The sequence below is a fragment of the Rattus norvegicus genome, chromosome 9 (assembly GCF_021556685.1).
Source record: "Rattus norvegicus strain SHRSP/BbbUtx chromosome 9, alternate assembly SHRSP_T2T, whole genome shotgun sequence".
Lineage (NCBI taxonomy): Eukaryota > Metazoa > Chordata > Mammalia > Rodentia > Muridae > Rattus > Rattus norvegicus.
This window is the reverse complement of record NC_141542.1, coordinates 25,679,371-25,693,026: the sequence shown is the minus strand read 5'-3', so window position 1 is coordinate 25,693,026 and position 13,656 is coordinate 25,679,371. Positions and strand designations below refer to the sequence as shown.

The following is a 13,656-nucleotide window of genomic DNA, read 5'->3' as shown; positions in this document are numbered from 1 at the left end:
GGGAGGGTTGGGAGGGGAACACCCATAAGGAAGGGGAGGGGGGAGGGGGATGTTTGCCCGGAAACCGGGAAAGGGAATAACACTTGAAATGTACATAAGAAATACTCAAGTTAATAAAAAAAAAACAACAAAGAAAAAAAAATACTGCCACATATATACACACCAACCCATATCCAAACACATTTAGAATGCCAACTACATGCATGGAGGTGCCATAGAATCAGTGTATAATGGACAAATTCAGAGGAAAGAATGATGACGTGCAGGCATTTCATTCACACACACAGTTGCAGCAAGTGTGACAAGGTCATTCTAGCTGTTGACAGAACCAATGCTAATCCAAGAGGCTCAGGGTCAAGTACAAAAGAGGTTGACCCTAAACACACAGCACCTAGCTCATCTCACAAGCAAATGCCTGCCAAATCTCCTTAAAATCCAGGATGAGAGTTGAAACTTTCTCGTGCTATGAGTAAATCTTGAGGTAGAAGAGAGAGAGCGCAAGACAGTGAACAGGTTACTGGGCATAATGACTACCTGTGGTCCCACTCATCATAGATATAAAGATCCAGGATTTGATAAAGTTCATCCCTCTCGCATTGACACTTCTGGATTTCAAATTTGAGTTCCTCCAGTTCCTTTAGACACTCCTCTTCCTTAGTGATGACATTTTGGGATGATGCCTTCCTACCAAAACCTGTACACAGATAAACCCAAGTGAATTTGCATATTTGAACCAATGGGCAGAATAGATCATTCTGAATCCGAAAAGGAGGTTGAGGAAGGGGAAATGGTAGAGACTGGGTGAATCCGTGAAAGAGCAGAAAAGCTTTCTTAAAGGTTGATTCTTAAGCTATGTCCCTGTTCCCAACCTCTAAAGCCATACACGTGCCACACTCACTATTAAACAACCCGCGGCACTGAAAGTTATAATATGACTGAGACATAAACATCTGTGACATTGTTATATCAGATGTGGTGCAGATAATCCTGGAGTTCATAATGACTTCATAATGTTTAGCACCATCAAGCTCTAACCAAGTGTGGTCCAGCCCAAAGTGTCTGAGAACTCAATTCATGACTACGGGTGCATCCTTCCTTGTTCTCGCCATCAGAGACTTATGTAACCTACAGTAATCTAGAGGATGAAGTGCTTCAACTCCCAAACATGGATGGTCACATTGTTAATCTCACAGTGCCTCCTCCTGCCAATCATTGACACTCACAGTTAAAAAGCTTCAAGAAAAGACACTGAAGTCTTACAACTTTATGGCTTTCTCTCAAATTAAAGATCAGGAACTCCTGACTCTTGGTTTGCCTTTGAAAAATCCCAAGGCTCCTGCTTGTAAGGCCTAGTCTTAGAAGGCACATCTCAAACCTACCTCCTTGAGGATGTTCCCCAACTCTGCCCACGACTCACCAAGCCTTCTCCAGAATGATTTCCTCCTTCCTGTTTCACTAGAGAGGGGGTCAGCTTCTCTCTGACCTGGTGCGGTCTCTCCTTGATCAACACTTTCCTTCCGAAATAGCCTGAGCAGCTGGCGAAACATGCCTGCTTGTGAACCCAAAGGGAACTGAAGTAATATCCCAAAGGCAGTTGGTGTCACCACAACACTGGTGACATCACAGAAGATTCTAGGGATCTCTTAGATACAATAGAGTGTCCAGTGAACGGCTTACTGGTGATGTCACTGGAAAATTCTATGGCCTACCTACTAACCAGCTCTCCCCACACTGATGAATTTCTGTGGGGACCCTTTCCTCCAGTCTCCCATGTGTCACTGGGAATACCATTTGGCAACCTCTATTTCAAAGCTACATATGTCTCTCTGCTTCATTACAAGTCAACATTGCTTTTGCTGCAGAGGGTTTCTTACAACCCTGAATTGGAGAACAGATTTTTCTTAGCACCCAAATCTCTAGGGACCAAGGAGGAGGGAGATTTTTCTTAAAAGTAAATCTACTACTCGAGACAATGCATGTGACATGTATTTCGATTTCTAAGCTTTTCCCTTTTTCTGGAGGCCAATATATTTCTTCTATACCTCTGAGTGTATAAAACCTGGAAATATTTGCTTACTGTGCAGTCCTTGAAAGCCGATATTGTTTCCATTTACATATCCATGTATTTCACAAAATCAATGGTCTATAATCCTATTTTTTTGCAATAAAAACTCCTTTTCCTTGGGAACATAGGGATCAACTACAGGGCATATATAAAAGAATAAATTTCTGTCTGTTTTATATATTATGTAGGACATCCTCCCTTTCTCAAATATAACAAGACAATTAAATTGGACATCAGTGAGCAAATGTCAACCTGGACCTTGTGTTACTACATTGTAACTACATAACCATCACTTCTCCAATATCCTTCTCCGTGAATAGACAAGTCTAGGCACGAGAATATTGGGGACTACAACATGATCTTTTACTTGTAGCAAACATAAGAATCCGGAGGACGAGAAGGGAGTGGAATGGTCTGAGTTCAGGTTGAACCTCAATTTTAATGGGTCCATACGTTCAGGAGGGAGTCTATTTGGCATTGTGATATATGGATTCTGTCTTCTTATCATAGGTGTTATAATAATTCAACATGAATGTGTGCTATAATGCCAGCCCACCTCAGAGATGTAAGAGTGAAAATCATGTCTGACCTTGCTGGGAAGAACTCTGCCTTTTACTACCATCTGGAGTTATACAACATCACTATACAAAGCTCAGAAGAGAGGGGTGCAGATGTGCTGGCCTTAGAAGTTGAGGATTAAGCCACTTCTTTTTCCTATGTAATTTTTCCCTTGCTCTTTTACTAATGGTGGCTGACTTCTTTCCTGGCCTGAGGTAAACTGGAGTCCAATCTTTTGGATTACCGAACCTTCTATTTTCGAGATGACAGTCCCACCAAGGGTCCTACTGCATACAGAAGGTATGAATAAGTCTCAGGGGCTGGAGTAAGCTAAAAAGGTCTGTTACAACAAAGAACTGATTAAGAAAACAAGAGCCCAGCTGCTCATCAAGATCACAGTTGTATGAGATTAAGAAAATGTGAATAGGGCATCGGGTGAAAGATAAATTAATTAGGAGGTCATAGGCCTAGAAGGGTTATCCTTTGATCTCAGTGGAGCTGCCATTCTTTCTGCCATTCCTCGTTCTCTGCCACAGGACTAGAGACTTCCCCATACAAATGGCTGGCCTTGCCAAAGACCTGGCAGGGCTTCTCCCTGTAGAACAGGACATGTAGAGTCCTTGAGGACTCACCAAGAGGTCTCCTCCACACAGGTTCCTTGTTGTCAAAGGGAAATGTTCCTGCAGAATCCTGCCATGGCAGCAGGAATTTCAACCTGGCTGCTCTTGGTCCAACTCACTGGGTTCAGGCCTGAGGCTCAGGAATATCTGGGGAAAGAAGTAGCAGGCACTACCTCACAGCTCTCTCTTTGTTGGATGCAACTGCTAGGACTGTGATAGGATTTTTGTTTCTTGTGTGTTTATTAGAAATACCTACAAAGCTGATTAAAGTTGTAACATGCCTTCATACCCAGCGTGCAGAATGTTTTCAAATCGTTGTTGTTCCTGTTTTATGTTTGGATTTTGTTCTTTAATCCCCTCAGGAAATTTCCCTGTGCTTAGAATGTTAAGCACATGCTCAGGAGGGATCGATTATTCAAGTTAGGCAAAGCGTTTGTTCTCACCATCCACTCCACAGATGATGCCATAACTTACTTTGAAATAAGAAAACAGTTATAGAGAAGTAAATTAACCTATAAGCTATCACAGAAGAAACACATCATGATTGTGGAATGGCACCCCAGTATTTTGTATTTCCTAAGTTATTTTTATTTTAAACTTTTTTATTGGATTTTTTTGGGTACATTTCATCTTTTTTAAATCCTTAAAGGTATCTTTTATTCCTCTCTTCCCATTTAAACAAGGTGGAATTTCACATGTAATTGTTAGTCCAGATAGTTTGGTCAATGGCTTAGATATCACCCTGGCCTAGTTTCCTTGGCATAAGCTGACTTAGAAGCAGACTAAAAGGTTCAGGACTCAACAAATAATGAATTCCACTACACCTGGATACCTAGCCTCACAGCCAGGAAGGGACTGGATTTCCATTCGCTATTTAAAAAAAAGATGCAGTTCATTAACATGTAAAAAATTTCTCAAGTATATTAAAGTGTTTACCATGGTCATACAGTTTTTTAAATATTTGGCATTCATCTTTTTCCAAAACCTAAAATTTCTTTCTTATTCACATTTTTTGATTATTTTTTGGTATCAGTATCATTTTTTAAATTTCAGTTTTTTTACTAGATATATATGTTTTAATAAAACGTTATTCCCTTTCCCAGCTTTTGGTCCATAAGCCCCCCTGCCGTGACCTCTCCCATATGTATGGTCCCCAAATCCATGCCACTTAGAAACCCCTTCCTGGACATTTCCCTGCACTCAGGGTCCAACCTTGTTAAGAACAAGGGCTTCCCCTTCCACAGGTGCCCCAACGAGGATATTCTCTCCTACATATGCAGTTGGACCCCTGGGTCAGTCCATGTATAGTCTTTTGCTAGTGGTTTATTTGGTTGGCATTGCTGTTCTTATGGGGTTGCAAGCCCTTCAGCTCTTTGAATCCTTCTTCTAATTCCCATAAAGGGCGTCTTGTTATCAGTTCAGTAGTTTACTGCTAGCACTGACCTCTTTATTTGACATGCTCTGGATGTGTCTCTCAGGGGAGATGCATATTCTGTCCCTTTCAGTCAGCACTTTTTAGCTTTATCAATCTTACCTAGTTTTGGTGGCTGTATATATATATGGGCCACATGTGGGGCAGACTCTGAATGGCTGTTCCTTCAGTCTCTGCTTTAGATTTGGCCTCCATATCCCCTCCTATGGATATTTTTGTTCCCCATTTTAAGAAGGAGTGGGAGCATCTGCACTTTGGTCATCCTTCTTCTTGAGTTTCCTGAGATCTGTAGATTGCATCTTGGGTAATTCGAGGTTTTGGTCAATATCCACTTATCAATGAGTGCATACTGTCAATGAGGGGTGCTGAGTACCTGGAAGAGAATGGGGGACAAGAGATGTGACGAAGAACTCCAAGACAAGAGTCTAATCAAGGCGACACTTTTATTTTTCCCCAAGGCTGATTTTGTACCATAAAAAGGGTAACAGAGAGAGGGGGGGAAGTAAGAAACATTTACCCACGCTAAGGACACAATATTCCTGTGGTTAGAGAATTGGCTGGTGTTGACAGGTTGTCAGAAAGGTCACGGGTTTGTCATATCTATTAGTCAGCAGGATGTTGGTTTATCAGAAAGGTTACAGGTCATGACATTGGGTATCTTAACGTCACACGTTATCATATGATTATTCATTTTACCACCACTTTTGTATTAGTCTTCTGCAGCTGGCTGGGGATTTTCCATGAACCCAGTCATACTTAATGCTCACCATAATAATAACATCAATAATGGAGGGCTTCAAGGCCATCGCTCCCAACAGCATACCAAGTGTGTTTTTCTGTGATAGGATTACCTCAATGTGGATGATATTTTCTAGTTCTTTCCATTTGCCTATGAATTGAACGTTGTCATTGTTTTTGATAGCTGAGTGGTACTCCATTGTGTATATATACCACATTTTTCGAATAAATTCCTCTGTTGAAGGGCATCTGGGTTCATTCCAGCTTCTGGCTATTATGAATAAGGCTGCTATGAACATCGTGGATTATATGTGTTGTTGTATGAGGGAGTATCTTTTGGGTATATGCCCAGGACAGGTATAGCTGTGTGCTCAGGTAGTGCAATTTCCAATTTTACAGGAATGTTCAGACTGATTTCCAGAGTTCTTGTACCAGTTTGCCATCCCAGCAACAATGGACGAGTGTTCCTCTTTCTCCACATCCTCGCCAGCATCTGTTGTCACCTGAGTTTTTGATCTTAGACATCCTGACTGGTGTGAGGTGGATTCTTAGGGTTGTTTTGATTTGCATTTCCCTGATGACTAAGGATATTGAGCATTTCTTTAGGTGCTTTTTAGCTATTCTATATTCCTCAGCTGAGAATGTTTTCTTTAGCTGTGAACCCCATTTATTAACAGGGGTGTTTGGCTCTCTGTACTCTAACTTCTTCTGTTTTGTGTATACTTTGGATATAAGACCTCCATCAGATGCAGGATTGGTAAAGATTTTTTCCCAATCTGTGGGTTGCCTTTTTGTCCTAATAACACTGTCCTTTGCCTTACAGAAGCTTTTCAGTTTTATGAGGTCCCATTTGTCAATTCTTGATCTTAAAGCATAAGCCATTGGTATTTTGTTCAGGAAATTTTCCTTAGTGCTCTTGTCTTCGAGACTCTTCCCTACTTTTTTATCCATTACTTTTAGTGTATCTGGTTTGATGTGGAGGCCCTTGATCCACTTGGACTTAAGCTTTGTACAGGGCAATAAGAATGGGTCAACTTGCATTCTTCTACATGTTGACCTCCAGTTGAATCAGCACCATTTGTTAAAAATACTATCTTTCTTCCATTGGATGTTTTAACTCCTTTGTCAAAGATCAAATGACCATAGGTGTGTGGGTTCTTTTCTGTGTCTTCAATTATGTTCCACTGATCTGCCTGTCTGTATGCCAATACCATACAGACTATTGCTCTGTAATACTGCTTGAGGTCAGAGATGGTGATTCCCCCAGAAGGTCTTTTATTGTTGAGTATAGTTTTGCTATCCTGGGTTTTATGTTATACCAAATGACGGCAAATTGCACTTTCTACCTTTATAAAGAATTGAGTAGGAATATTGTTGGTGATGGCATTGAATGTGTAGATTGCTTTTTGCAAAATGGCCATTTTTTACCATATTCATCCTGCCAATCTATGAGCATGAGAGATCTTTCCATCTTCTGAGACCTTCTTCAATTTCTTCAGAGATTTGAAGTTCTTGTCATACAGGTTTTACTTGCTTGGTTCAAGTAACAGCAAGTTATTTTATATTATTTGGGACTGTTGTGAAGGGTGTCATTTCCTTAATTTCTTTCTCAGCCTGTTTACCCTTTGAGTAGAGGAAGACTACTGAATTGTTTGAGTTAATTTTATACTCGGCCAGTTTGCTGAAGTTGTTGATCAGGTTAAGTAGTTCTCTGGTGGAATTTTGGTGTTGCTTAAGTAGACTATCATATCATCTTCAAATTTTACTATTTTGACTTCATCCCTTCTAATTTTTATCCCTTGACCTACTTTCATTGTTTGATTGCTATGGCTAGGACCTTAAGTACCATATTGAAAAAGTAGGGAAAGAGTGGGCAGCCTTGTCTAGTCCCTGATTTTAGTGGGATTCCTTCAATTTTCTCAGTTTAGTTTGATGTTACCTACTGGTTTGATGTATTTTGCATTTTCCTATATTTAGATATGGGCCTTGAATTCCTGATATTTCCAGGACTTTATAAATGAAAGGGTATTGAATTTTGTCAAATGATTTCTCAGCATCTAATGAAGTGATCATGTGTTTTCTTTCCTTTGAGTTTGTTTATATGGTGAATTTCGTTGATGGATTTCTGTATATTGAACCATCCATGCATCCTTTCATGAATCCTACTTGATCATGATGGATGATTGTTTGGATGTGTTCTTGGATTCAGTTTGCAAGAATTTTATTGAGCATTTTTGCATCAATATTCATAAATCAAATAGGTCTGAATTACTCTATCTTTGTGTGGTTTAGGTATAAGAGTAATTGTGCCTTCAGAGAAGGAATTTGGTAGTGCTCTCTCTGTTTCTATAACTGGTAAGCCTAAAACCCCCTGTTCCTGAAAGTAACAGAACTTACAGAAAATACATACTTTCTTATCATTCCTCCTCCCCAATGGTCAGTGATTTATTGAGCACCTACTACGATCCTAGCACTGTGTATGTAAGGGTGTAATGGTGAATAAAAAACTTAATAAAAAGCTTCATTAAGGAATAAAGAAAAATGAAACATAATTTTGAAACTCAGAGTTAAATATAAGCAATACCACCATTTCTTTAACTGGTGATTTCTGAAAAACTCATCATTTTTTCCATGGGCTCCTACAGTAATGACACTAAGCCTTGATTTTGTAAGACACAAATAGGCAACTCACACTTCATTCTTGGCTCTCAAAACTGTCAAAGGGAACAACACTGTTGCTGTCCATTGTGCTTCCCTATCAATCCTGCTATGGATGGTAATACATTCCAGTCTTTTTAATGTGTAAACAGGCCACCACTTGAGGGGAAAGGTTATTATAATTACCCAAACCCATATATTCTCTAAAATTTTCACATAGCATTTTACTGATATCACAATGCAAATTCACCACAGATATTTAACCAATGAAAACAGAAATATTGAATAGCTCTGCAAATAGGATCAATGATCATATATACTTGAAAAGAACTATTATGGAAACAAATGATGTTATAGGAGAAAAGATACATCATTAAAAGGTACAGAAGCAGCAAAAAAGACACTACATTTCTTGGTTTAAAAGTTAGGTGATACACTTGATCTTTAAAGACAGGCAGTGTATTTGATCTTAAAGCCCTTAAACTGTGCCCTGTCCACATAGAAACTGCAGTAGATGACACTCTTTTGTAAGATTTATTTATTTATATGTGAGACAATGCATCTGTCTTCAGACACAACAGAAGAGGGCATCAGTACTCATTACAGATGGTTATGAGCCACCATGTGGTTGCTGGGATTTGAACTCAGGACCTCTGGAAGAACACTTGGTGTTCTTACCCACTGAGCCATCTCTCCAGCCCTCACAACAGCCTCTCTTTCACAGCATCACAGTGGTCTATTTCACTAGATGGCTCCAGGATGATAACAGAGAAACTTTCACAGTTCCTGAGCACTTCTGAGTTCAAACACCACCAGTGCCAACTCTGTGCTGTTGACACATTCTGACCTGTCTCCTAAGGGTTGTCAGCCACAAAAGTGACAGTTAGCACCACACAGTATTCACTGCCCTATCCTAAAAACACCCTTCGATTCTGAAAAAGCGACATTCCATGCTTGCTCCATATTTGAGGAAGCCAAATGGTTGATCTGGCTCAAGGCTCTACTTTTCTTAGCTCAATCAACTTTCTTTTTCCACTTCTTGTCACAAGAAGTATTTTTTTTTATGCTGCAACTACACTGCAGTGTTTGAAGGAAACCACCATCAACTCTGGGTGTCACCTCTTGAAATTTAAAATTCACAAAACAATTCATGGCTTTCTAATCAGCACCATGGAAAATAAACAAAAACAAGCAAAACCATTCCCAAGGAACTTGCTGATCTGGAGGCCTGCTCATAGCAGGTAGGAAAGAATTAAATTATGCAGAACTGTAATCTCTCAGAGCTTTTGGAGGCTAAAAAAGAGGAAATCTCAGTTTATGTTCCCTTTCTCCGAGTAATTGAAGGAGTGTATTTTACATCCTCCAAATACAATTTCTTGCAAGGGGCAACCAATTACAAAGTAGAACAGAAGAAATCTATTAAATAATCATTCATTGCCTGAGGTTTTAAGGAAATATTTTCCTATGATCCCTGTCCTTTAACATACAATGGAAAAATTACAGGGAGTGTGCCACCAGGCTAAGCTGCCTCTGAAATGCCTGTCCTGCCCTGGCAGGTACAGGCCATTTAATTCCAAGTCATCTGGAGAGGTGTGACAGCCCCAAGTTGCTCTGGGGATGTCAGAGCACAGCTCTCATGCACACTCCAGAGCACCTCTCCACTCTTTCCCAATGCCATAGGCTTTCCAATCCCTGCTTCAGCTCTCCATACATCCCTGAACCCTCCCTTCCCCTACCCAATGGGCTCACTTTGCATTGCCTCCTTCTGCCACTGCTTTCCCAGGGCGGGGGAGGGGAGCAGAAGGAGCCTAAGGAGGGGCGCGGGCGGGCATGGGTCTCCTACCTACCTTGATGATACTGCTCTTAAGGTGCAGACCGCCCTGCTTGAGGCTTGCTGTCCCTGGGGAGCAGACCGGAGGTCGGGCTAGGGGTCCGCGCGGGCGCCAGGCCTCCAGGTCCCCTGGCAGGACTAGCCCCGGCTTCTTCCCTTGAAACTGCAGGGTGGAGTCCCGGTTGGAAACCCCGCCACTGTCTTAGCGCGCCCTCCGGTGGCCGAGGTGACCCCCCAACGCCGTTACCGCCCCCTTCTCTGTCAGCTTCTTCTGATTTTTCTTTTCATTTTTTTCTTTTCTCTCTTTGTTCGCGACGTGGCGCCTGCGAAGAGCTCGTCTCCAGGAAGGAGGACATCGTGCAGGCAGAATCACCTCTGGGCCCTGCCGGGGTCGGAGAGGGAGAGAGAGGAGTCAGCTTGGGCGGCGGCTCCCTGGCTGTGGGCACCTGCGGAAGGAAAACTCGCCCAGGCACACGCGCTGCTGCCGGCGCCAAATATAACACGCGCGCCCCGCCCCCTCAGGCCCGGCGCTCACCCACGAGCTCCGCGTGCCCTGAGGCCCGGCTCGGGCGCGGTCGTGCGGCGGGGTGGGAAGGACACGTGTGCCCACTCCCCGGTGCAGGGAACACCAGGAGGCGTGACACGGGGAGGCGCGTGGTGCGGATCTCCCGGCTCCGCTCAGGCCAGTCAGTCCCCTCTCAGGGCTCGGCGGAGGCCGGGCGGCTTCTGCGGCCCCCAGGCCCACCCTGACCTAACCGCGGCCATCGCCTCCAGAGCTTCCAGCTGCCCCAGGCTTGAGGCTTGGGCATGGTGATTGTGGTTGCCACTCTCCTAGGCCGGCTCAGCAGGGTGCAAGCCACCACCTGCTGTCCTTACCTGAAGGCATCCTGATGGGGCTGAGAGCCCACATCCAGTAGGCAAGCCTCAGGGCAGGGGGCCATGGTCTTGGCTCTGCACCTTGTTGCCAGCCCCTCACACATATGGCAGCATCACACATATGGCTCCTTCTACCAACCGCCACTAATTACCATTTGGACATTCCATCACAGTGTTCTCAAGAAGAAAGATTGCAAACAAACATAAAAAGAATGAAATTTAAAATCTTTTTTATCAGGCTGGTGAGATGACATGGTGGTTAAGAGCGCTGCTTCTCCAGTGCTCCCAAGTTCAATTCCCAGCAACCACATGGTGACCAACAACTATCTGTAGTGGGATCCAATGCCCTCTTCTGTCTGAATCTCTCTTCTGACATGCAGGCACACTCGCAGAGTGTTCATGTACATAAATACATAAATCTTTAAAAATAAAACCTTCTAATCAGTTAATGTATCTACATCTAGAAGCTAGAAAAGGGTCACAGCAATATTAAAAATAATTCAGACATAACATGGCAGAAATACCTGAAACATTTTAAGGTCATCACACCGACCAAATGAAAGCCACAGGCTAAACAGACTACGATGGATGAGGAGAAGGCTTCGTGATCTCTGGGAGTCCCCTTCCCTAGACTTGGGATAAGACTTCCAGTAAGCCAAGACATATTCCTCTTTCATTTCTCACAGAGCCAGGGGTAGACCCACATATATGATTTCTTTGCTTGCAGTGTTTTTTTATCCAAACGCTGCCCTGTTTGAGGACTAGTCAAGGGTAAGCACCATCAGAGGAAGGCCAGCATGTGAATTCTGTGTAACTCTGCTCTGACAGCATGTAGCACAATCCTATCAAGTACTGGAAGCCTTGCTGGAAAGATTAATCAACCTCTAGGATCAAAAGGAAGCAACCCGAGGGGCACATGGCTGTAAATCAAGTCTGAAACCATAACCCATTATGGAAGTTCATCCTTGGATCTTATGTCAAACAGCAGTAGCATCGATAAGAAAAACAAAAGTGAAATGGCAAGGTGACGGGTAATGACCCCATGGCAAGGATATCTAAGTCATGTGGAAAGATCCCAGTGCAAAGAGATCTAGCAAACATACATGTCCATGAAGCTTTCACTAAAAATCCCCATTCTGTGTTCTAAAACATTATATATATATACACACACACACACACACACACAGTGAATCCTCATTCATGGTCAGCTATAGGGATTGATTCTCTGGGAACCTGAATTTGAGATTGAGATTGATGTATAAAGGTATTTGACAAGTGCTCTTGGGGACAATGGCTGTGACAAAGAGGAGAGAAGGGGATTGGGCAGAGAGCACTCTGGCTCTAATGCAGTCACAAGGGCATGCAGGCAGCCCTGTGTGGGGCTCAGGAGCTGGCCTGACCCTCAAGTCTTAGCCTGCACTGGAACAAGCAGGAGGCCTGGCCTTGAAGTCCCCATTGGCTAAGGATGAGGTTCCTGGTCAGAAACTAGTTACCACATTGTAACCACATGGCTATCCCTTCTCCAATATCATTCTTCCTGAATTTCCAAGTCCAATCATGAGGATATTTGGCGCTACACTCTGATCTTTTACTCAGAGCAAACATAAAACTCAGGCAGATGGGCAGGGAGTGGAATGGCCTAAGGTTAGGCTAAACCTCAATTTTAATGGGTCCATTATTTCAGGAGGGAGTCCATTTGGCATTGTCATCTGTGGCTTCTGTGTTCTTATCCCGGGTGTGGTGACTCTGTCCCGCGCTGTCTCTCGCCAGCAAGAATACGCAGAAACCCTTCATGATAAAAGTCCTGGAAAGAATAGGAATTCAAGGCCCATACCTAAGCATAATAAAAGCCATATACAGCAAACCAATTGCTAACATTAAACTAAATGGAGAGAAACTTGAAGCAATACCACTAAAATCAGGGACTAGACAAGGCTGCCTACTCTCTCCCTACTTATTCAATACAGTTGTTGAAGTTCTAGCCAGAGCAATCAGAAAACAAAAGGAGGTCAAGGGGATACAGATCGGAAAAGAAGAAGTCAAAATATAACTATTTGCAGATGATATGATAGTATATTTAAGTGATCCCAAAAGTTCCACCAGAGAACTACTAAAGCTGATAAACAACTTCAGCAAAGTGGCTGGGTATAAAATCAACTCAAATAAATCTGTAGCCTTCCTCTACACAAAAGAGAAAAAAGCCGAGAAAGAAATCAGGGAAACGACACCCTTCATAATAGACCCAAATAATATAAAGTACCTCGGTGTGACGTTAACTAAGCAAGTAAAAGATCTGTACAATAAGAACTTCAAGACTCTGAAGAAAGAAATTGAAGAAGTCCTCAGAAGATGGAAAGATCTTCCATGCTCATGGATTGGCAGGATTAATATAGTAAAAATGGCCATTTTACCAAAGCGATCTACAGATTCAATGCAATCCCCATCAAAATACCAATCCAATTCTTCAAAGAGTTAGACAGAACAATTTGCAAATTCATCTGGAATAACAAAAAACCCAGGATAGCTAAAACTATCCTCAGTATAAAAGGACATCAGGGGGAATCACTATCCCTGAACTCAAGCAGTATTACAGAGCAATAGTGATAAAAACTGCATGGTATTGGTACAGAGACAGACAGATAGACCAATGGAACAGAATTGAACACCCAGAAATAATCCCACACACCTATGGGCACTTGATTTTTGACAAAGATGCCAAAACCATCAAATGGAAAAAAGATAGCATTTTCAGAAAATGGTGCTCGTTCAACTGGAGGTCAACATGTAGAAGAATGCAGATAGATCCATGCTTATCACCCTGTACAAAGCTTAAGTCCAAGTGGATCAAGGACCTCCACATCAAGCCAGACACACTCAA

The 13,656-nt window shown here is 42.4% G+C and overlaps 1 protein-coding gene across 16 annotated transcripts in view; it reads right to left on the bottom strand.

Moving 5' to 3' along the window:
* LOC134480330 (uncharacterized) overlaps window positions 1-13,656 on the bottom strand; it is a 36,892-nt gene that overhangs the window by 15,853 nt on the left and 7,383 nt on the right. For 2 of the 16 annotated variants that reach the window (XM_087564545.1, XM_087564540.1), the window contains exons 1-5: window positions 9,919-10,316; window positions 4,778-5,048; window positions 3,256-3,390; window positions 1,418-1,549; window positions 535-694 (exon numbers count right to left, since the gene is read on the bottom strand). In XM_087564545.1, coding sequence (XP_087420671.1) covers window positions 535-694; window positions 1,418-1,547 — 290 coding nt within the window. In that variant the 5' untranslated portion in view covers window positions 1,548-1,549; window positions 3,256-3,390; window positions 4,778-5,048; window positions 9,919-10,316. 16 annotated transcript variants of the gene reach the window in all.